General features: G+C 42.3%; 3 protein-coding genes across 3 annotated transcripts; 1 reads left to right on the top strand and 2 right to left on the bottom strand.

Moving 5' to 3' along the window:
* Positions 1–177: 177 nt before the first annotated feature.
* Positions 178–7,563, bottom strand: LOC142900065 (putative RNA-binding protein Luc7-like 1). Its single transcript, XM_076044094.1, has 10 exons — positions 6,942–7,563; positions 6,394–6,488; positions 5,976–6,074; positions 5,280–5,390; positions 4,978–5,121; positions 4,528–4,704; positions 2,877–3,025; positions 2,755–2,784; positions 2,445–2,633; positions 178–1,527 (listed from the first exon to the last, which is right to left on the bottom strand). Exons 1-10 carry the CDS (start codon positions 7,000–7,002, stop codon positions 1,308–1,310), a joined length of 1,275 nt encoding a protein of 424 aa, XP_075900209.1. The 5' UTR covers positions 7,003–7,563; the 3' UTR covers positions 178–1,307.
* A 1,156-nt stretch (positions 7,564–8,719) lies between these two features.
* LOC142900078 (essential MCU regulator, mitochondrial-like) lies at positions 8,720–10,815 on the top strand. The gene is made up of 3 exons (XM_076044106.1): positions 8,720–8,907; positions 9,717–9,876; positions 10,587–10,815. Exons 1-2 carry the CDS (start codon positions 8,746–8,748, stop codon positions 9,852–9,854), a joined length of 300 nt encoding a protein of 99 aa, XP_075900221.1. The 5' UTR covers positions 8,720–8,745; the 3' UTR covers positions 9,855–9,876; positions 10,587–10,815.
* On the bottom strand, positions 10,811–18,980 carry LOC142897838 (myosin phosphatase Rho-interacting protein-like). The gene is made up of 15 exons (XM_076040459.1): positions 17,850–18,980; positions 17,225–17,364; positions 16,761–16,914; positions 16,622–16,684; positions 15,894–15,926; positions 15,730–15,798; positions 15,399–15,488; positions 15,120–15,214; positions 13,786–14,410; positions 13,473–13,707; positions 13,228–13,327; positions 12,934–13,093; positions 12,321–12,422; positions 11,294–11,380; positions 10,811–11,172 (listed from the first exon to the last, which is right to left on the bottom strand). The coding sequence occupies exons 1-15, from the start codon at positions 18,978–18,980 to the stop codon at positions 10,957–10,959; spliced, it is 3,300 nt and encodes a 1,099-aa protein (XP_075896574.1). The 3' UTR covers positions 10,811–10,956.
* Between the last annotated feature and the right edge of the window lie 4,699 nt (positions 18,981–23,679).

Below are 23,679 nucleotides of genomic sequence, written 5' to 3'. Positions count from 1 at the left end.
AATAACAGTATTAATACAGTAGTCAGAACAGGTGTGGGCAAACTATGGCTGGGGGCCATATGCAGTCCTTTAAGCTTTCTAATCGGACTTGTGGAAATTGAAGAAATTATATTAATAGTAAGTGAGTCATAAAATAGGCTGTATTTCATCAGAGTCATTTCAATAAAGAGCTAAATATAAAGGGGCTTCAAGGACACATTTTATTGTAACGCTTTTGTTCATTTTTAAAAGACATTAAAGCACATTTTCTAAATATTCTGATATATTTTTACCTCATATGAGGTGGCTCACCAAAACACTCCATCTGCTCCTGATCAGGCTCCCTCTTTCAAATTTTAGAAGCCATTGTGGCCCACCAGTTAAAAAAAGTTTGTCCACCCCCCCCCCCCCGAGTCAGAAACATGCATGAAAACACCTTTACTCGAATGGAAGCAGGAGCTTTTATTAAACCGACGGTGACACAGCAGAGTGGATTCAGCTGAGAACATTCAGGTTGCTAATAGGACACAGGGCCTGGCTTTCAAATGTCAGTAAGTGTATATCGTCCATATGACTGCAACTGGAGGGGAAATATATGCATAATTTCTTACACAGTGGCGATGGGAGTTTATGAGCTTGTCACTGCAGTAACTCGGGGTTGTTTCAACTTACAACTTTCACCTGATGAAGTTTGGCTTGAAGGCAGTGAGTTGAAAACTGTGTCATGAGGAGCCCTCAGGCACTCACTGCACATTTCCAACATGATGACAGATAAGCCACGATAATGACTTAAACCTGTGCGAATGGGTCCAGCAACTGAAACTAATGAAAAAGCAAACTTTTAACTTCCAAAAATTAACATCAAGCTAATGATGAAAAAAAAAGCACTTCAAGAGATTAAAATAAAGAAAGAACTTAACGTAAAGCTTAAAGTAAGGCCGCTGTTTCTTGACTCGCTCTCCCTTGTAATTGTCAAAGTAATTGAAGATCAATGAATCAACATGAGTATGACTGACTAAGTGGCATTTGAAAAAAATAATAAAAAATACTGAACTCCGGTCACAATGACCTCAGATGTTGAGTCCTGGAAAAGTTATTTTGTGTGATTTGTTGTCTGACACCCTTAAAACCGATCCCGTCACCCCACAACGTACACGTCAGTACCACCTCGAGCGCTGCTGCAGATACAAAGCCAAAACCCACACACTTGCGCTCAGCAAGCATGCTCCTCTCTATTTTATTATTTTTTTGCTAAACAATATATTTAAATCAAAGAATCGATGCAGAGATGTCTCCCATCCCCTCCCCCACCCCCCCCGCACCCCTGCTCATATCTCCCCAGACTCTCGCTCCTCTGAGCTGGAGCGCGAGCGTCGGTCCCGCTCGAACGACAGCGATCTCTCTCGCTCCTTGTCCTTGGCTCTGTCGGTGGGGGGAGACACCTCCCTGTCCACCCAGTCTCTGTCCTCTGCCTTCTCCTCGCGCCATCCCTCCTCGGGCGGCAAGCACTCTCTCTCACGCGGGTGAGATGTTCTTTCTCTGGAGGACCTGTGGGAAAACACAAAGCAGCAGACTTTGTTAAACAAAAAAGAAGAAGAAAAAAAAAAAATCAAATCAAAGTCTATTTGACAACATGATGAGACATTATTTTCTGCCAAAGTCTACAGCGAAATATTTTGCAAAGATTTTCTACCAAAGTCTTAGGGCCAAGAGCTGTAACCTGAATAAAAACATGAATTTCGTACAAAAAGCAACTGACATTATGGATGTGATAATGGAGTGGTGGGTGGGAATATTAAAGGGAGTATATCCCATTAAACATTATTAAGGCATTTTGGCAAATTCAACTATTGCAATAATACCTATAGTCATGACTGACACACTCCCTGGACTAATCAGTGCCTGCTGTTTAGTGACATCATGAGGGCAACTGCTCAGTGAAGACACCGGTGGTGCAGGTCTCCCTCCATCTAAACTCACCAACTACACAACCCAACAAACTACAAACTTGGTTATGGCCAGCTCATTCACCACATTATTATTTCATCCACCTCAAAATAGTTTCACTACTTCTACTACTGGTTTGATACATTGTTTTTGTTTTTATCATATTTTATTATGAATGGAAGCTTTATGCTAAAAATGTTTTTTCAATTTTGAAAAAGATCATTTGTAATCAAGAACAAATTTAACAATCAGAAATATTTGGGTGAAAAAAACATAAGGGTTATTCCGTTGTTGCAATAGGAGCTTTCTCATACTATTTAATAATTGACAAACTTGTTAGTTATGAACAGAACAAATTAATAAGAAGCCAAAATAGAAAGATGAATGAAGGCAATTTTTAATTGGGCTTTTTATCTTTAACCGAATAGAAGTCAGCCAAAATACTTGTGTTAAAAAATAATCTTTAGCCACTTTATTTGAAACTTGGTTCAAATCATCTGATTCAAATGAAGCCACACCTCTTCCTTTTGTGCCTGTGTGAGTGGGAGCGGGAGCGATGCCGGTCCTTGTGACGGTGTTTTCTCTCTCTTTCTCTGTCTCTCTCGCGGTCTCGGTCCCGATCCCGCTCTCGCTCCCGCTCTCCACCTTCTCTGGAGCGAGAAGAGTGGTGGTGTCTAGAACGATGAGAGTGGGAGCTGGCTCCATCCCTACACAGAGTCACGGGGAGAAAACAAACTTTTTGGAATCGCTTTTTCGTTGCAATAGACGCCAACGGCAGATTTTCTCCTTAACCGACACGGCCACTAGATGGCAACGGTGCACACATACCTGTATCGCTCCCCGCTCCTGGATCTCGACCTAAGACAGAGGTTGATGTCAGTTGCAGTTTTCTGGTGATGCTGAGCTTTAGATTTGTACTCCACCACAGTAAAGCACAGACGGTTCCTCACCTCCTTCGCTCGCGCTCTCTCTCTCCTCGTTCGCGCTCCCACTCTCGCTCTCGTTCACGCTCCATCTCCCACAGTCGCTCTTGCTCGTCTTTCTCACGTTCTTCTCGTCTTCTCACGCGTATCCGTTCTTGTTTCTCGACAACTGCTTTCTGGACAAGACACAAGTGAAACAGAAGTTAGAAGCTGAGGGTTTTTTATGAAACTTATTAAAAGTCATAAGTAGAAATGGGATTGGCCATATTCAATTTTCACGTTTGGGTTTGATTTTGATGCAAGTATTCAATAGATATCGAACAGATAGCAACTGACTATCACTGATCCTCTTTCTTTTTCTTACACAGTGTGCAAGAGTGACAGTGCAGCTTGTGGTAGTGGGCTTGGTTGCCTAGATTCCAACAATATCACTCACAAAACCATCTAGAAACCTGGTTACAACCCATGACAAGTCGACAAAGCACATACAGACCGGAAGGCAAATTCACAAGCTGTCCCGAGCAGCACTTCCAAGATCCTACGGTGAAAGCACAGTGCTGTTCCTGAATCCAAGGTCTTTTTCAGCACCTTACCACAAACCTTTTCAGGGAGGTTGAATAGATTTTACATTTTATTTTAGACTCCTAACATGGATGCGCACCATCCAGCGCCACTGCATAGGTGTCACCCAAGGTCATCCCCAACATGTCCAAAAACTTCAGGCAAGTCTCAGCACTTGCCACTTGGGAGCTTTCTGACCGACTCAGTGAGCTCTACCAGAAATATGATTGATTTTTCGCCCATGTCTTCAGACTCTGCCTTTTGCCTAGAGGATGTGTTAATGGAGTTCAGAAGCTGCACAGTGCTTCTCCTTGACTGAACCCCAGAACAGGACAGAGTCCAGCACATCTCCAGGACAAAATGTTGAAGTGAGCTTAACTATATCTGGTTGGTCCCACCCAACCTCCTGCATCAACTCTCGCTGTTTCCTTGCAAAAAATGTTCTGCTCAATGTCCCTAGAAGCCTAGAAAAAATGTCTGCCCACAAACTGTGCAGCTGGTAGTACAAACCATAAGTGGATCTGCAGTATTTAAATACTCAAACCTTGCAAACCTGCACAGCACAGTACAGCAAGTTCAACAAGACACAAGTCATTCCACATGCAAAACGCCAACCCCAAAGCACAAGTGCCAGGTGAAAACTGAAAGTATACATCATTTGGCAATTTTTCAAAGAGTCTCCAGAAGACGTTCAAGTTGCAGTCTGAGGTTGCAGGGGTCCAACTTGACTGGCTTCCACCACTGCAGTATTTACACTTTTGTTAAAAACGGCATTGCTACCAAATTGTTGCTACAATTAAGGTGTGTTTTTTACTTTTACAGTTGTCTTTTTTAGTATTTACAAAATTGTATACGTTGTAGAATTTTTATTTTTGCAAATATTGTTATCGTCATGAAAACATTTTCATGCTGGTGCATCTCTTGTTTACAGTCACTTAAGTCCAATTTCTACTCCATTCTGTTGCTCAGTTGTATGACAACAGGTTGTCTTGACGTTATCCACATCTTGATGCATTCATTCGCTTATATGGGATTGACAGGTGGATACGGCATGCATGCATGTACGTATGTATGCGTTGGAATAAGATAGGGGTTCCAATATTTCTCCAAAGCTTACCCTTAACTTGTCCAGCTTCTCACGAATTTCAATAAAGCCGAGGTGCAGTTTTCCCCCAAAGTGGTCGGCCAGACGGCGATCGTTGTCATGAAGACCCAAGTATGCAGAACACACCTCGCACACCCGGAGTTTCTGTTGCTGAAAGCTGGATGCTGGCATTGAGTTCCTGTACACATCCTATGTTGACGACAAGAAAAGACTGTGAAGCTCAAGCAAAAGAAAGAGGACACAACAAGCAATGTAACACCCACAATCGTCGAGCGTCAGATCTTGATTAGCCAAAAATAGGGTTTAGACACAAATCAACATAAACATGTTCTAATTTTTTAGCTGGAGAACAGAATCTAGGAAAGTACCATGTTACATTTTTTTTTTTAAGGATTGAGTGGCTCAAATATTGAAAGGTTAATGCAAATGAGCTAAATAAACAAAGCAGTTCCAACTTCTGACCTCAGCTTCTTTCTTCAAGGCCCGAGTCTTCTCCACATTTTCCAGTAACTGCTGGGCTTCATCAACGTTGCCCTCACTGCCGAGCTGTTCAGCCCGGGCCAGCATCTTTCCAATATCTTCATTCAACTCGTGAACACGTTCGGCCTGGTCACAACAGAACGAAGAGACAAACCATCACCCTTTAGCCAAAAGCATGATTTATGAATAAACAGAAGGAATTTATTTCCTTTTTCCAAGGAAATTAATAACCTGAAAATAATTTTCTTCAGATGAAATATTCTGTTTTTTTCTTTTGTTTTTACCTTTGCAGCAACTTCTGCACTGATCTCATCTTGTGTCTCAGCAAGTCTTTTCTTGGCCAGCTCAGTCCTGCGGTCGCAGTCGGCAATGAACGACTGAAGGTGTTCAGCAGCCTGTGAGTAACCAGGAAAAATAGTGAAGTGAATAACCTGCAACACATTCACTACTTTGATCCGACATTGATCAATTGTAAGTTTGAAAAAAGAAATCCCTTAATTTTCTTGCAATAAGATCTTAAACACATAATTGTTTTTGTGAGTGGAATTAAGCAGTTGGGTTACTTGCACATCTGACCAGATTTTAAGAAGCACCAGGATCTGGGCAGAAGCACACTATCAAAGGACACTGTGGTCCCTTGAAAGAGGACCAAGCAGCTCAGGGGTGAAAACGATGTCACTATATATGCGCTATATATATAGATTTTAAATTTAAAAGGTAAGGGTGATGCGTAGTTCACTATTTATTGACCAAGTATGAATAAATCCAAAAAAGATAAACCAATCCAATTTCTTGATATGTCTTTTTGTTGTTGTTGTCTAGTCTACCCTGAGTAAACTCACTTTTCCAAAAAACAACAACCAACAAACCAGAGAGGAAAAGGCTGTGCAAACAAACAAACTTTCTTAAAAAAAACAACCAAAAAAACCCCCCAACTAAATACAACTATAAAAAGGTATATGAGGGTGAGTGAAACTTACATCAAGTTCGAAGAAGTACTCCTGCTCCTTTGAGGCAATCTCATAATCTGCCCTGAGGGCCAAGTCATGGACTTTTATACACTCTCCAAGATCCATTCTCTGCAGAAACCAAAACATGATTTTAATATACATAAAAATTAAAAAAAAAAACAACAACAACAACAACGAGTGACTGACGGACAGCTCTCTAGAAGTCCACACACCAAAACTCAATACTATGTCATCAGTCTATTTAAAAAGTAGTGTGAATCTCAGCAGTCAAGACTAGCGGGGCACGAATCGAAACACAAATTTAACACAGCATATTTAATGCATTCAACACTTCACACGTCATCTGAGTTTATAAAGCAACATTGATTGGAAGCATAAAGTGAAAAAAAAAAAAAATTAAATAAAAAATACAAAACTTAGAACTCACGGTTCCGGACAAGATGTCGTGAGGACACGAATCCAAAAGATGACTTTTACAGACTCGCTCGTCTGTGAATTTAATCCTCTGTCTCATGGAGTCGCCTTGAACATGACAAGCAAAACAAATGTTAGAAATTGCGACCACGACACATTTTTTGCACGAGTCACTTTCAGCAATAAACTTTAAAGGGTAAATGTTTAAAGTTCCATCGTTTTAATGAATGAGCCATAAGCCGGTAACCTCACACAGTTTGTTATCACGGCAATGTGACAGAGGCCACGACGGAAGCGCCATTAAACTATTGTTTGAGTAAACGGCAAAACAACTTGCTGCTGTGCGCCCAAAAATGTACACTACGCGAAAGAAACACAACAGGTAGCTCGTTCTGCTAGCATGTTAGCAACACGCTAACACAGCAGAGCATGCCCCGCTGTCACTTTTCACTGGCTTACTCGTTAGCATCAGAGCTAAGTGTTAGCCGCGTTAGCAGCCGAGCGTCGTGGCGATTCTATCAGCGGACAAACACGGCAGAACAACACAGGCGTCTCACTCACCGTCTCTCCCGGTGCCCATGAGCTGGTCTAGCATCGCTCGCATTTGCGCCTGGGCCGACATGTTTTTGCGGGTGTTGAGTGAACGTTGTGTGAGTCACTCCTCCTGGTTGAGCTACTTCGCACACATGCAGCCTCCTCCACTGCAAGGCCTCCCTCGCTGGGCTCCTCCACCGTAACCAAAAACTTCACCCTCCAGGGCCAGCAAAAGAAGCTCGAGTTCCGCGGCTGTCTTGGTTCTGCTTCCAATGTTGAATCGCCGACTGCGCTGTAATAACACTTTGTTTTGCAATGAGAAATTTGCCACGACGGGTGGGTGACTTCGGGGCCAGTTGAGGAAGTGCAGCGTCTTGTTTGAAAACTGCCCTCGTCCCTGGGCCGTATCGCGTGGTTTGGATAAAAGGGCGGCCGCTTAATGCAGAATGGGCCGTTTAATTGCGTGAACAATTCAATTGGAAATAAGTAACCGATTCACTCGTTACACAACAAGCAGGTTCGCAAACTCCAAGTCGCTAAGTTTATTTAACGTCTGCTCTCTCTCTCTCTCTCTCTTCCGTTTCCCCCACTTCCCCTTTGCGCGTCAGCGTGTGGCGCGCTCCCGTGCTGCCGCCTCGAGGGAAGAGCTGCAGTACACGCCGTTACCACTGGTGGCTCTGCAAGGAAGTGTGCATACAGTACATGCAGGAATAAATAAATTATATTTATTAAAATTAATTATAAATTAAAAGAAGCTCTATCCATCTATCTAGCTGACTTGTCCAGGCTGAACTCTGCCTTTGCCCTTTCACAGGTAGTCTTTGATTCCTTCGTAATGTTTCTTTTTGCCAAAAAACAGCGTACAGTACAACATGTCAAAGGGCAAAAGAAACTTCCGACGTGCCAAACAAGTACTGTACAATCAAACAGTACTCACAGTACCAACACCAACTGGGTACCATTTAGTGGCCGAGGAGAGGAAAGCCTTCTTCTTTGCTCCGGCTAGTGTTCCCTCAACCTAACCTTGATAAAGCAGTCGATGGACCCTTTTTGATGTAATCTATGGATAACCTTAAACTGAATCATTTGTAGATGAACCAAGGTTATAACCTGGGTTCGTGCTGACCCTCCATTCACACAAGCAGCGACTTCCACAGCAAGCAGGTTTTAAATTCTGTCTCAATCTTTAGAAAAACACAACCCATCTGGTAACTGAGTGAATAATAGTTCTCCGGCTTCCTCCCACACTCCAAAAACATGCATGTGAGGTCAATTGAACATTCTAAATTGTCCATAGGTGTGCATGTGATTGTGAATGGTTGTTTGTTTCTATGTAGCCCTGCGATGAACTGGCAACTTGTCCAGGGTGTCACCCTGCCTTCGCTCTAAGACAGCTGGGATAGGCTCCAGCAGAACCCCGTGACCCTGAATAGGAATAAGAGGGTATAGAAGATGAATGAATAATAATAATAATAGGAACTGCTCTTTTTATATTACAACAGATACATAATAGCTGGGCATTGGTAATTTCTGAACCAGTGGCTTTCACACATTGGATTGTATGTTTACTAAACTAGCTTCACTGTAGTCAATTTAACCTTATCTGAAATTAAATATATATCATTTGCTACCTTGTGTCTTCAAAGCATATCTTACTAATTTTTTGCAACAAAAATTACACTCCTTCAATTCGCAATCTTCAGTAAAAACCGGTTGAGCATCGTTATGCAATAATAAGCCTTAGATCCAGTGAGATGACGCATCAACTTGAGGCCTGGTTCCACCCCAAAGGACGTCTTCTTGGACCTGCCCCTCAAAAACACTGGAAAAGATGGCGGCGAGTTTACTGCGGCTATCTCTACGACTCTCCCCGAAGAACATGGGGCTACTGAGTCGCAACAGCGGCTCGAAATCATCGAACGTATCCAGGCTGACTCAAGGCAGGACCGCAGTGTCGACGTCGTCTGGGGCAATTTTGCCAAAACCGGATAAAGTGAGTTTTTTGTGATTTTTTTCTATGTGTACTACCGAATGAAAAACCCGACAAGAAAAACCCGGAGGCGTCACGGGCGAGGCTTGACAGCGTCTGTGGCCAATAGACACGCAGGAAACTTGCTATTCTCACCAAACGAGCCAATAAATGCGTGTTTACTTAGCTATTGAACACTTTCAGGAAGTAGTTTATCAAGCCTTCTTCCCTGGGTTTAAGAAAATGTTCCCGTTCAAAATCCACATAATCCTGATGATTCGTTTGATTTTAGCCGTTTGGCAGATGATTTAATCAAGCGTTTAATTTTACACTGCACTGTTATCGACGCAAGAAAGGTCAAGGATACTTATTTCATACGGATGTGATATCATATATAGTATGTTATACACAGGTCTCATGCCACCCTTACATTAGGAACATTCACAAAAATAACTCAAGAGGGAGATATTTTGTTTCGAATTTGAGAACATATAAAGCATGCCTCGTTGTAATGCTCTGACCAGTGTCATTAAACTAATTTGTAATCACCACACTGAACAGAGATACATCTTTCATTTAAAGTTTAAATCTATTGAGGTTACATCTGCAGTTGTTGGCATTCAGGTGACAACTGAACGTGTAGTTTAGTTGTTTTTAAAATGATGTTTGGTTGATCATGTAACCTTACACAATTACCTATCTGAGTCTGTAAAAAAAAAACAAAAAAAAAAACAACAACAACTCAATTTTCTTGTGTTCTGGCGTTCATCTCCTTTACTTTCCGTATATTTTCAATGTCAGTGATTGTTCTTCTTGTGATTGTTGTCTTCCAGACCCCATTTGGCCTAATCCGCATGACTGTAGTGGTGGTCCCGTTCCTGTATGTTGGAACTCTCATCAGCAAGAACTTTGCTGCTCTTTTAGAAGAGCATGACATCTTTGTCCCTGAAGATGATGACGACGATGACTGAGCTATCTTCATAAAAATATATGGTAAAGTGTTCTTCAGCCTCATCTTACTTGTCATTTTAACAACCAATTCTTTAGACTTATCATTATATTTTATCCATGTATATGCAATATTTCTGCTACTGGTCAAAGCAAAGTTTTGAGGAATACAAATGCAATGAAAATATGAAGGGCATACTGTGAAATGTTCTGGACTTACCCAAGTTTTCTGTGTGTGTTACCATTAACAGGAGTTTAGTCATTTGACTAATTTGATGCACAAAATGAACACATTAACAAGTCAAGATAAAAACGAAATTAGTGATATGAAGGCTATCAATATTATTAAAAACAAGCGGTTTTGCCAGCAGATAATTTTGTTTTAATAAACTCTAATTGTACTTTCTCTGAAAATATATTTATGTTGGTAGTTTTATATCAAAATGCTGCTCATACAGTAATTTGTGCTTTTTAAGTAACAGACCACTCCTGGTGGTATTCCTAGACATACACACTGACGTTTGATGAACAGCTCAGTAAGATGAGATGGTGTTTTATCTAAAGAAGTGTCATTGAAAGACATTGTTCCCAGCATCACTTTCCACAAACCATTTCTCTGATGATGTCAGGTTAAGTGAGATCCATCTCAGTTAGCGAGAAACTCAGACTTTAAATCAACTTATCCTCTGTAACGTCTTAATAATGTCACAGCTTAGAGAACATCTCTAATAGAATCTTTGGATTTACCTCTACAGGGTGCATACCAGCCATGGCAAGGAAGATGACGAAGATGGTGCACATTGAATTCCAAATACATTACCTCCTCCCATCTTCTCCCTCCTCTGCTGTTTATTTTGTTTTTTCAAAATTTGCCTTTTAAAATCTCATATCCTGTGGGGTTCAAAACTACTTGTTTGGCCTTCACTCTTGTTTGCATGTTTGTGTCTGTCACTCAATAAAGAGAGTCGATGCACAATGATTAAACGGTTGTTGTGTTTTAATCTTCAATTTAGGAGCCGGAGTTTATAAGCGCTGTCACTGGTGTTATGCAGTGTCTTCTCACTTGTAGCAAAGTTATCACGGCACATGTTTTTGTCATGTAATAGCATTTTCTTTCTTTTTTGGTTAATCCAGCAAAACGCTGTTGTTGTTGTTGTTGTTTCTTGATAAGAATGCGACCTCTGCTCTCTTTGAATAGGTCTCCATGTCTCTCTCCTGCAAGACCGCTTCAGTCAGCCTGAGGTGCTCTTTAAGGGAGCTCCTCTCCAACTGGCCACGGCACTTCACGTCATTCAGTTCTGTGTAGGCCTCCTTATAACGCTCAAAAGCAGCTTCTCTCTCCTAGACAAAGGTTCAAAATATAGATAGGTTACACAGCACTTACTAATTAAAATAACATATTTACTCATATTTGTATTTTTTGTTATGTCCTAAGAGGTCACATCATTAAAATAAAACATACCTTGGTGAGGCACTGGACCTCATTCTGGAGACAACTGATTTCTTTCTTGAGTGACTGCACCTCATCTTCTCTTGCCCTCAGTAATGTCTGAAAGGCAAAATATGATGTCTTGAAATCGCTGTGGAAAATATTGGTATAACATACAGCACATTCCACTACATTTGCTAACTCTAAATAGCTACTATAAACTGTCCTACAAAATAAATAATTGTTATTTTATAACAAATTACCTTGACATTGATTTTTACATTGATGTACAATTTACTTCTAATTAACCTTACTGTGAAGAATTAAAGCCAAGCTAATTTAAATGTTAGCTACACAGTAAAACAACTACAAAAAACTACAATAAAGAAATACTTTTATTATGTAAAACACTCATCAGGGACAAATACGCCACTCACTACAGCTGTGAATAAACATTGTGCTATAGAGTAGAAGTATACTGTGTAAGTGGACCACACACACACACACACACACACACACACACACACACACACAATGTGCAGTCACGATGAGTCATATATATTACAATTGTAGGGATTTATGTAACATGAAGTATAATTCCACCATTCTTTGTCATGTGAGAGCAGTGCCCATACAGGAAATCCCTACCAACCCAAGACCACTGAATTGGCGTTTTAATCCACACATATCTTCACACACTAGATGGCAGTGTTTGCCAGTCTAGGGTGAAACTGACTCGAAGCACTGTGCACACATGAGGCCACCAGAAATGATTAAATATAGGACAAGAGGGCAAAAGGGACCCATTAGTGGAGACGCAAGACAAAACAATGAAAGTGCTTTAATCAATCTGTTTTGTAAAAGTGGGCTCAAAGTCCCTCAGCATGCATCAGAAAGTGCTCAGTTGCTCCCCAGTGATGACGATAATTTCAGCAATTAACCTTCAAATTAAAATATCTCATGCCATAAAACAAACTGTGCTGGGATGGATCCCAAAGTGCCACCTACGTTAAAACAAATGTTTGTTCAGGCTCACAAATAAACACCATTGAAGTCATACCTCTATCTCTGAAGCAGTGGATCCGAGAGTTACGTCTGACCTCTGGCCTGTGATGAAGAATCTCATGCGATTGACTTCCTCTGCCAGTTTAGTTTTCAGTTCCTGCAAGTATTTTTTTTGACAATGTTTTTGTGCTTATAAAAATATAGGTGCGGAATTGCATGCTTAGTACTAGATGCTTTTCCTTTTCATTGCACAAGTTTGTATAATGCATTTGCACTGACTCATTGGTAAATATGCGAATGAGTCCTATCAGCACAGTGACTCTTTGCACACTCAATGGCATGTTGACGATATTGTGAAAATGGCGTCCTGGTGTAAGTGTTCGAGTTAAAGCTATTATTCTCTCACTTGTTAAAGCACTTGCAGCCGGCATGGTAAACCTAATAAACAGTCACCAGCTGTTGCTGCTTCTGGTATGTAAGTATGTATGTAATATAGCAGTGGGTGAGGTGGTTCACTATGGATCTCAAATTTAGGTATGCTGCTTTAAAAAATGCTAATGAAACTATGTAAATCTAGACACAGCACCAGTGAAAATCATGTCTTTTAAATGTTGTATTCCATGGGGCGTCACTGAATAAAAGCCTTTGTAATGTGCACGTGTGTAGACCTGATTCTCCCTCCTGAGCAGCTCCAACTCTTTCTCCTTGTGACTGAGCTCTGTCTCGCGGCCTTTGCCCCTCTGCTCGGCGCGGCTCAGCTGAAGGCACTTCTGGGAGTAGTGGTCCGACAGTTCGTCCAAGTGACTGTGCGAGGTGTTCGCCCCAGGCCTGACGAGTGGAAACAAGAGTTATGGAGTAAATCACAGTGCGGCATCATAAGAAGGTGGAGGGGAGGTCACAGTCGAGTGCAGCACTTCGTAAGCCTGCAGCGAGAGATCGCAGAGACACGGTGATGCACTTACATGAGGCTTCTGTGAGGCTCGTCCGTGTGTGCAGCTCCACCGCCGAACCTCTTGGCCCTCTCCAGCTCCTCCCTGTGTGCTGCTCTCAGTGCCTCAATAGCTTCGATTGACAGTCAATTGGTTATTCAGAGTGGCCATGTCATGCCTTTATCTTAGGAGCAATGACAACAACTGAAAAGATCATTTCATGAAGAACAGTGATTTTTGAAGACTGATTCTTTGCTACAGCGTGACCTCTGCTTTACCTTTGGCAGCTGTCTGGATCTCCCCCTGCAGCAGCCTGTCTTTCTGCTCCTCCAACTCCCTCAACTCCCTCGCATGTTTCTCTTGTAACTCTCGCAGCTCTTTCTGATGGGCCACCTCCATGGCTTCCAGTGTGACCCTGCAGGGGGCCCTGGGACCACATGGGCTTTCTAATTGCATCCCGATGGATGCCCGTTCCATCTTGATGCTCTCCACCTGCTCGCGAAGAGAGAGGGCCTATAGAAGATTGGAGCAGTTATTGCATTTAATTTGTATTTTTTTTTATTCAAATGTAGGCTGCATATTGTGTCTTACCTCCCTTTGCAGCACTTCTGTTGTGTTTATTTTTGTGGCTTTGGCTTCATTCATAGATGGTGAAGGCAGCGCTGAACTTGATATATCGGTTCCTGATGCAGCGACGGGCAGTTTGGCCTCTCCGGGGCTTGAATGATACATCTGGGAGTCAACGACAGTCTGTGATGCATGGCTGCTACTTGACAGATAAGCCTCCACTCCAATGAGAGATTGTGCGCTCATGTCCCTGAACGGCAGATTCTCAAACTGTGCCCACTTCTTGCTAACTTCTGCATCCATGGTGTCAAAAACAGGGACAGGCACGCTGCCCGCTTTCAGCTCCATGGAGTCCCACCTGGTGCCCATCTCATTCAGGTGGACCCCCTCCTCAAACCACTTGTTCCTCTCCTCCAACCTCTTTGCCTGCTCGCGGTCCCAGCCCTCCCCTACCTCTCTCTGACTGGGTGGAGACGAGTCTTCATTTGGGTCCCGGTCTGCAGTTTGTTGGTGCCGGTTGGCCTGCTGTGAGTTTGCGGCTGTGGCTCGTTCATAGCCAGAGCTCTCGCAGGTGAGCGGAGCAGGTGGTTGGCATGGGGACGGTCGAGGTGAGAGGGGGTTCTCTTTCTCGCTGCTGCTGTCTGATTGGCTGAGGTCAGCGTCAGGTGGGTAGTGTTACACATCAGAGGAAAGATGATAAGAGTGGGTTTAGTGCAGGCAGACCACCCAATCACATCACCTGCATTTTTTCATAGTGCTCAAGAATTTTCAGGCAGATTGAGGGTTTCATTGTGTTCCACTTATGATTACCAGGAAGTATCAGTAGTGGGTATGTGTTCTTTTGAACTTTATACATTATTTAGTGTGTGATTATTATTAAACCTGATTAAAGAGGGCAAATGATGAAATGTGACTGAAAGCTTTAGACCAGGCACAGCAGGGCCATTGTTTTTGAAACTACAGTGACAATGAATTGAATTCATATTAATTCTGTTCTTGACAAGCATGTTTTGACAGTTTTGAAGTCTTAGCAAAAGGATAACAGCTCATTTAAATACAAGTATGACTCCAGCTGTTCTTTTGCACATTAATTTCTCCAGTATCATGCTTTTAATAAAAGAAGATCCATAATAGATAAGTCAAACATATATCGTTATAAATCAAGCAGCAGGTTCTAAAGCTAGTAGCTTTTAAATGAGTAAGACATCAAGAAAAAAAACAATACAAGAAATTAGACAATGCCGCATATATTAATCACACATCATCATCGCTTTACATGGAACACTTTTGTATCTGACTTTAATGTCATCATCTTGCATTTTTTCCTGCACTGTCTCCTAGCAGAGGAAGAGACTCACTGCGTGTTGTTCTGGATGGCCTGCTTCAGTAACTTAACCCAGTTCCGCTGTATTCTAGAGGTCGTAGCAGAGAGAGTGAACACTACTCCCTTTGTCTGAAGGAGATCAAAAGCCAGGGCCAACAACACACACACACACACACACACACACACACACACACACACACACACACACACACACACACAAACAGAGAGAGAGGCAGAGTTAAACAGGAAACAAGTATGACGTTATCAATATGTTCATCTTTACGTCACAGTCAGCGGGACAATACGTGCATACATGTATTTGGAGTCCATAGTTCTTCTCCACATAACAGTCGGACACATCAACACAGGAAGCCATGTCGATCTCTCCTTCCAGGTCACCTGACTGCACCACATCAAAAACGACTTTATTTTCAAAATAAGATTTCACTCACACACAAACAATGGAAAATTAAATTGTTAAAGAAAACAAATCAGGTTGAGTCATTACAGACAAACAAACATTCAATAACAATAACGCAGTATATTGCAGAAACAGTGGATACATACATCTACTTTCCTATCTACCTCAAAATCTGTACTGATGAACAAACAGAAATCACTTCATATTTTATGTCAAGCCTTACCTCCTTGGCCTCAGAGTCTCTGTAGTACCTCAGCGAAGTATCACACAGAACAAACCAGTGTTTGGTCCACTGGACAGAAACACAGCAAACAAGATCGTTTCATTAATTTCTTGTCTCTGATAATATAAAAATGTACCTGAGTGTTTTTTAAAAACTCCATTTACCTTGTCAAGTTCATCTAGTTTGGACATCCACCCCTATGGATTACGCCACCTGCAATCAAATAATTCATAGTAAGCTCTTTTTATTTATTTGAACTTTTTCTTTTGGCATCGTTTGTCAAACTGCAGGAAATGGAAACCGTGAGGAGCAGACACACATCTTTGTAGTATAATTCTATTACTGCTGAGCGTGCAAAGTATTAAAAAAGGAAGTCACTACAAAATAGGCTTGAGACATCAAAAGAAGTCAGAATCCCGCCCCCGCCCGTGCTCACTTTTAGATATGGCAAATGGAAAAACTAAACAACTGGTAGGTTGTCAAAATATGGCAACGCACAACACAAAGTTACTTACCACGAGTCAACAATGTTTCGAGCATGGAGAGAAAGAGAAAAGAGTGAGTGCACACAAAATATGGAAATGAGTACACAAGATCCGTGGATATGATCCATTCACATTAGAAATGCAGTGAAATGTTTTCTGGCCTACTGCTACATTTGCACGCTTGCATGTGATTCACTGGATTCCCAGACAACTGCTGAAACTGCTGAATAAAGAGGCTTGAACCATAATAGCAGCTAAAAAATAAGCGTGAAAAATCACAAGGCAGTGCTGCTCTACAAAATAAAAGTGCTAACTCAGTTAAGTTTTTTTTTTTTGGAGAATTTTTCTCCCCCTCTCTGGTACTCACGTGCTTTATGCAGCAAAAAGAGTCACAGTCGTGTGCTCACCTGAGTGTGCAGGCGCTCTTTCACGTTTGATGATCTGTTTCTTACACTTTGATCCCCCAAACTCTGTTAGAGAATTAATAATTATGTAAAAAGCTCTGCGTTCAACATTGTTGTCACCGTCCACACTTTGCACTCACACCTGAGGATGAAGCGATGTTGCCGATTGTCTCGGGTCCTCTAGTCCATTGCCAGAGTCTTTACGTTTCTCTCTTCGTTCTCTGCCTCGCTCTCTGCCTCTCCCCCTCTCATCCGACACCAGTTTCGAACTGAAGGCGTCCACTTCGTCAGAATACCTTGGCGAGCAAGCATTAGGATTAAAGAAAAAGAAGCTTGAAAACTACGGCAAAGCACACAAATGCTTTTGCAGAAAGCAGACAGAAAACAGACATGATTCTCCACACATGAACTTTCTCAAACTGATCAAATTCATTCCCATGTCTTTCTCTGTCTTACACGTGGTCAAATCAAAAAAAGTAAAATAAGACTTAATTTGTTCCAATTTCGCTGGGCTTTAGTGGAACAAAGAAACTCTCATAATTTTGCACAAGAGACACTCGTAACAGTGCACAGTAGCAAATACAGTACTTGCATTGTTCCACCAACCTGTGAGTCCTGACCTCTTGACCTCTGCATGGACTGGGGCTTTGGTTCCTCCATCTCAGCCCAGGGAGTTCTTCCTCTGACTCCAGCAGGATCTTTGGGATATCAGCCAGAACTATGTAGTCGTCGATGGTCATTCCCACCTTAGGGTTGTTAAAAAAAGAAAGATTGCTGTAAAATCGGCAAAAAAAATGATGATTTGACACAGAGCATTTATACAAGTCTTCCACTGTGTCGTTGCTATGAGATATTTTAATAAACGCTAGGAATGTGAAGAGCCGGGGTTCATCCAGCTTCTCTTACAGTCCAATGACATGCACATGAAATGAGTTAGAAACTCAGCTGGGATAGATTCTAGCAACAAAATGAAGATGAACACATAAACAGATTCACTTTACTGTTCAAAAAAATGTTTTTTGGTTAATAAATTTATTTTATTGGCTGGGGAATTCTTATGGTGTGGTCACACTTCACACTGAAAGAAAATGCTGTAGAATCAATGAAACATGAAATCCCAGTTCTAATTGTGTATTTATATGTGTGTGCGTGCATGCGTGTGTGTGTGTGTGTGTGTGTGTGTGTGTGTGTGTGTACTTTGATGAATAAAAGATAGCAGCGTAGAAACTACCTCCTCCGTTTCCACCGTGACCTTCTTGGGTTCAGGCATCAGCAGGGCTTCCATGCCTCTTCTCACATTGCTCCTGCTTCTGGCACCGATGACGGTACTGCTGTGATCTGTGACTGCGACACATGAAAGCGAACCAAGCGCCTGGGGTTCGGTGCCACACCGAGACCCAGCCGAGCCATGTGAGGGTGGGCGGCTGACCACGGAGTGAGAGGACCCCCTCCAGGAGCTGAGAGAGGCACTCAGCCTGGTGTCTCTGGGGTAGAAGTCCTGCTGGGGGGAACTGCAGCCGTTCCTGGATGGTGAGAGTTCACGACTGTTGCAGGAGCGGGTGTTGACTGAGCTGTTGACCGCTGTCCTGTGTTGGGGGGAAGCTTGCGAGCCCCTGTAGGAGTTGGCGAGGCCGGCCGAGGATCCGCGGCGAGAGATGGACTCCAGATTCCTGTAGAGTTTCTCCGAGTCTAAACTGTGCTTGTTTGAAGCTTGAGACGGGCTCCTCGATTCTCGCCTCCCCTCTTTCCTCGCATCATAGTCGCTGTTCTGTGAATTCGACGAGTCCACTCGTCTGTGAGTCGGGACTGCCCTCGAGGGCGACGACATGCGCGAGGTCGCGGACCCTCTTCTGCGAGTCGGGCTGGACCGACCGGACGTCTGCCGAGAGGGGCCGCGTGACAGGAGCCGCGAGGAGACGTGAGAAGACGACTGAGAGCGAGCGTGGCCCTTAGAGATGGAGATCCTTCTCTGGGAGTGAGCGGGGGGCTCGCCCAATTTGTAGCGATCCGGGCTGACAGAGCTGTGGCGCGTCGGTGAGTTCCTCTGCGAGTTGCTGTCTTGCCGAAAGTTGGAGTGGTAGGTGTACCTCTCCGGAGACTCGCTCCTCCAGCTGTCCTGCAGGTACGTCTCTGGGTTCCTCCTCTCAGACGGCACTCCGAGGTTGACGTTCCGGTATGGGACGCAGGCTTTGGGCTCAGGCACATAGTTGCTGGGGAGCGGATGTCCCTTCTCATAGTAGCGGTACTGTCGCTTTTTGACTTCCTCCAACTGCCGCTCGCCATTGCCTCTTCTGTCTGGAGAGAAGTAGCCACTCTCTTGCTCCCTGTCCCACCTGGACTCTAAAAACCAGAAAAAGGCCATAGACTGAAGTCTGCTAGTAGTCAACACCAAACCCACTTCATGAGTTTAAAGGTCCAGTGTGTAACATCTGCCCTGCGTTATGAATTTTATATTGATAAAAGCCAAAATACATTAACAAAAGTGCATTCTCGCAGTACAATAAAAGGGTTAGCATGAACGCTTCTGTCCTCAAATAAACCAATGAAGAAGAAGGGTGGTATCCAGTTATGTGTGCGCAGGAGACTGCAGTTCACTGGCAAGCTCAGGAGTGGGGGTCAGGGGGTGAGCGAATGAGCGCTGCTATCTAAAATGTAACCACTTGATGTCGCTGTTTCTTCTTAAAATCTCCAAATATTACACACGTTACCTTTAAGACGCGACATTGTGTGCTGGTACCTGAGGCCCGGCGTGACCTGCTCCTCCTCTCATCCATCCAGGCGTTTTCTCTGCTGCGAGGTGGAGACTGGTCCAGCTGGGTCACATCTCTCTGAGGCAGATTGAGCCTCTCTGTGCTAAGGGATCTGCACTCTTCTTGACAATCACACAGATTTGGAGAGCTGGAAGAAGACAGTTTTGTGTTACTGCTGCTAATTCGGCAGAAGTAGCAGGATTTGTAAGAACGTTTGGAGTGACGTTGAGGTTTTCGGAACACACGTACCTGGATTGTATGTCAGTGTCACAGATATTAAGTTCCCACTCAGGACTCAGGCTGTGGACCAAACTCCACTCGTAGGTCCACCCTCTGTTGACGTCATCGCTACTGGCTGTTGAGGTCACCTCGGACAGAGCATCGTCATTGTAGTCTACTTCCTGCTTGTAATTTTGAAGGCGAGAAACATTTCTGGTTATTTTGAAAGAAATGTCAAACCAGATTCTAAAAAGGGTGCATGAGTCAACTGCGTGAGTCAGACTTACAAAACTTTCAATAATGCTATTTTGAAATTGTATACAAAATAAATAAAAATTTGTTTCATTTTTGGATTTACTTAATATCAACTTTTACCTCTGACAACAAAAGGTTTTGTTTAACACTACACAGATAAAAATGCTTGTGAATACGATTATGGTAAAGATCTTTTATATCATCCATCTCCTAGTTAATATAAAAAACACAAACTCAGAAACCAGTAAAACTGAGTAATCACATGGCAAAAAGACATCACAACTGTGTTAAAAGAGTGTTAAAACCTTTTCACTCACCGTGACTTCTTAGGACCAAATCTGCTTTCAAAGCTTCAAGTAGCTCCTGCTCCTCTCTACTCCTGCGCTCAAGCTAAACCAATACTTTTAGACCGCACAGGGCGTAACTTAAGCTAGTCTCTGGCCGTGCTCATCATTATTTCATTGCTCTACTGCTTTTGCATCGCCAGAACCTCCCCCTTACCCTCTTCCATCCTCATCTTAACCCTCTTTTGGCCCTCTTTCGCATAAAAAGATGGACCACAAAAGTATTTCTCATATTTAGAGATCTTGTTCTTGAACAGGTTTCTCAACAAAACTTACTTTTCTTGAGGTGAAAATGTTTGTTTGCAATATCACGCACAGTCTAATAGTCACACCTTTGGCAATCTACAGAAGGACGAGACTCACTGTGCTAAGATATGTCCATATGTGTCATATGAGAAGATCAGATTACAACCCATTCCCAAGGGATTGGGGTGAGCTTTCATTTATTAATAATAGAGAATGAAAAGCCACTTCCTTATTTGGCGCTTTATCCCTCCCCTGCAATAGTTTTAATCAGCGTTGATGTTGTTGTGGACAGTATCAACAAGTAAAGTGAACATTTTTGACCGTCGACACCTTCACATTTAGGAACAAAAATCAAGATTGTAGGTTTAAAACACTCGACCTGGTTCTAGATTAATAAATGAAACACTGCAACGCAGATTCCGTCGTTGTTGTTTTTTTTTTTTTTACAGAGAGAGGTCCTGTTTATATTGGATCTCACTTACAAAGACCTACCTTATCAACCTAATGTGACCAAAATCCCACACCTTAATTTCACTCACACCAGGTCAGTGTTCCTTGTGCACTGCACCCATAAACAGGGAGTTTGTCCACTGTTTCTTCAAGCCCTTCAACATCTGACTAATAGTGATGATCATTTTTAAAACACAGTCCAATGAAGTTGTTGTACATACCCAGTCTTGACAATCATCCTGTGATGCATTAGGGCTGCTGTTGATGCTGAGGTGCATGTGATCAGGCCGCAGGCAGGAGCCACAGCGGGACGGGTCAAAGGCGTTGGCCTGGAACTTTCGACAATAATAGTCGGCAGTAGGGGGCGCCATGTTGAGCCCTCTGAAACTGCCTTGTCAACAGTATCTGTGACTGGTTCTGGTCCGGCACCTTGGGACTAAAATAGCCAATAGTTTTTTCTTCTTTAGAGCTGCCGTGGCCTTATTTCCCAGGAGATACTCGGTGTGCTCTGGGAATAGTTGATTAGCATGATTTGAATAAGAACTATGATAAACAAAGGAAATTAAATACTGGTGGTAACTAAATTAGCTTAAGAGATTAAAATATAATTGTTGACAGACTGTGACTTGGAAAAATCCAAACCATAGAAAGATGGAGTTTGTTTTTAAATTTTAAACGGAACAACATAGCAAAAGGTGTCTCTCCATGTTACTGACAATGTAATAAAAAAGGTGAACTTTCAAGTAGGGTGGATTCAATTTCCATTTCTTGAATAAAACTAAATGACAAATGAATTATTGTCGCTCCATCATAGAAAAATAATAAAATGCACAAGACTGTGCATGAAGTGCATACAGAAAGAGGTCTTCCAGCAAATTCCAAGCAAAAATCTAAATTTCACTTTACCCCGTGAATGTGATTCAGAAGCTCCATTTCCAAAGAGTTGTATGTTTGATTTCCAGTATATCCTCCAAGGAACACTCTTTAAGATTGAAGCAAAGTAAGTAAGGATCTTGCCACTATGGTGGATTAGATCTGAAATGATCATGAGAGCAAGGAGGCTGGTGTTTAATGGATCCTTTCTATTGTGCACTGTGGGGGCTGTGTCCTATCAAATATCATCATCAATAGAAACAGAGCACTGACTTGTAACAGATGTCTTATGTACACCGGTGGGCTTATTGCACAGATGGTTAATGTGACACTGAGATACTGTGTGTTGGCCCACATTACCAGGTGAGATGACATCATCACAAGCATTCTGTCGCAGCCTATTGAAAAACAGAAACAAAAACATCAATAATCAAAGTCAGTAGTAACAGAAATATTGAATATCAATATTATACAGCAAAGTGTTAAAATGTTCCATGTTACTTTGGAATGGAATATCACAGACTCTGAATTGTCTTACCGGTGGCCAGAGTCAGCCTAACTCTGTCTTTAGTGTTCAGTTTAGTTTAGTGTTGCACAGCCTGCCACAGTGGGAACCACTATTCACTTTGCAAATGTATTGATTTGCAAGTAAGGCTGAATTGAGTCAAGATGTGGTTTGCAGCCTAGGAATCTTCTAAGTGAATTGTGGTTGAGCTCTGTCACATGCTTTGTCCTCTGATTGGCTGTTTGACCGTCCAACAGTTTTGTTGACACTCGCTGGCCGTGAATCCTGAAACTGAGGTGACACGAAGGCACCAACTTATTCTGAATTCTAATTTGCAGGTTAATTTGGCCATAATAACAAAGCTATAAGAACGAGAAAGATATCTGAAAACACTGAATAAACAAACTGTCCGAAGAAAGACTGCAGAAGGACTGCCCTACTATAGCGAGCCATCAATACTATTACTAACACACCATCAATCTATATGTGTTGTTGACCTGCTGACACAACTGATGTGTGCAGTGGCAGCTTGGTGCAACCGGTCATGTAACAATATCATCCATCAAGGTGGATATTGCTAAGTTTCAGTTTCAGTTTATTTTACAAATCAATTAAAATACATGTAACTTTTCAGGCCTTGAATGTAAGGCAATGGAATGTAAATGTACACGTGTGTGTGTGTGTGTGTGTGTGTGTGTGTGTGTGTGTGTAAAAAAAGTCCCTGATGATTATCAGTTATAAGAAAACATTTTTTTTTCTATGAACCTGCGACACTGGAGCGTATAATTAATCACTCTTGGCAAGTTAAATGATAATTAAGGAGGGTTATTTTAGTCCTCCACTGTGTGTCACACACTAAGCCTACAGTGACTTCACTCAGGTTCCTTGGCAGCAGCATCCATGTTGTATAATGAGTGGAGCTCGTATCCATGGAAATAGAGTTGAAGTTTACTTTATGAAAAAATAAATAAATGAATGATTAAATGAAATGAATTGAAAAACAACAGTAAATGTGTCGTGATAAGAATTGTACTGACGCAAACACAGTTAAACACATTAGGTGATTTTATTAAAGTATATGTCAGAATGCGAGTTGTGTTGGTCGCACGGTGTTGAAGCTGGTGAAGTGAACAACTGAAAGTAATGATGTGCCCAATAAAGATTCATTGTTGAGAAAAGGGGCTACTTACTTTCAGAAGCCCTAAATCTGAGCGGTATTTTTGATGTTTAACTTAGTATTACGAGCGGATTTCACCCCCCGTGACTTCATCCACCTTTGATGCCCACATTGATGAACATGTGGAGCAGGTGCCATGTGCACAGCTTTTAGCACTTTGGGTTTGACGTCAGCGCTCCAAACATTATCACGTGTAATTGATTCTTCCTGACTGCATCACTTTGTCCGCTAGAGCTGAAATA

This window comes from Nelusetta ayraudi, unplaced genomic scaffold (assembly GCF_046127955.1).
Source record: "Nelusetta ayraudi isolate G7.1 ecotype Tasmania unplaced genomic scaffold, CSIRO-AGI_Nayr_v1 ptg000004l, whole genome shotgun sequence".
NCBI lineage: Eukaryota > Metazoa > Chordata > Actinopteri > Tetraodontiformes > Monacanthidae > Nelusetta > Nelusetta ayraudi.
Note: the sequence above shows the minus strand (reverse complement) of the source record. Positions and strands in the feature narration are given on the sequence as shown.

What these genes read in the sequence shown, in the direction of transcription:
- LOC142900065 (XM_076044094.1), bottom strand. Translation starts at nt 7,002, where the DNA reads ATGTCGGCCCAGGCGCAAATGCGAGCGATGCTAGACCAGCTCATGGGC. An exon ending in ACGACATCTTGTCCGGAACC is followed by an intron (nt 6,075 to 6,393) that starts GTGAGTTCTAAG and finishes TGGTTTCTGCAG; the next exon opens with AGAATGGATCTTGGAGAGTG. An exon ending in GTGCAGAAGTTGCTGCAAAG is followed by an intron (nt 5,122 to 5,279) that starts GTAAAAACAAAA and finishes TGTTGTGACCAG; the next exon opens with GCCGAACGTGTTCACGAGTT.
- LOC142900078 (XM_076044106.1), top strand. Translation starts at nt 8,746, where the DNA reads ATGGCGGCGAGTTTACTGCGGCTATCTCTACGACTCTCCCCGAAGAAC. An exon ending in TTTTGCCAAAACCGGATAAA is followed by an intron (nt 8,908 to 9,716) that starts GTGAGTTTTTTG and finishes GTTGTCTTCCAG; the next exon opens with ACCCCATTTGGCCTAATCCG.
- LOC142897838 (XM_076040459.1), bottom strand. Translation starts at nt 18,980, where the DNA reads ATGGCCTTTTTCTGGTTTTTAGAGTCCAGGTGGGACAGGGAGCAAGAG. An exon ending in TCACGGTGGAAACGGAGGAG is followed by an intron (nt 17,365 to 17,849) that starts GTAGTTTCTACG and finishes AACAACCCTAAG; the next exon opens with GTGGGAATGACCATCGACGA. An exon ending in GAGACTCTGAGGCCAAGGAG is followed by an intron (nt 15,489 to 15,729) that starts GTAAGGCTTGAC and finishes GATGTGGTGCAG; the next exon opens with TCAGGTGACCTGGAAGGAGA.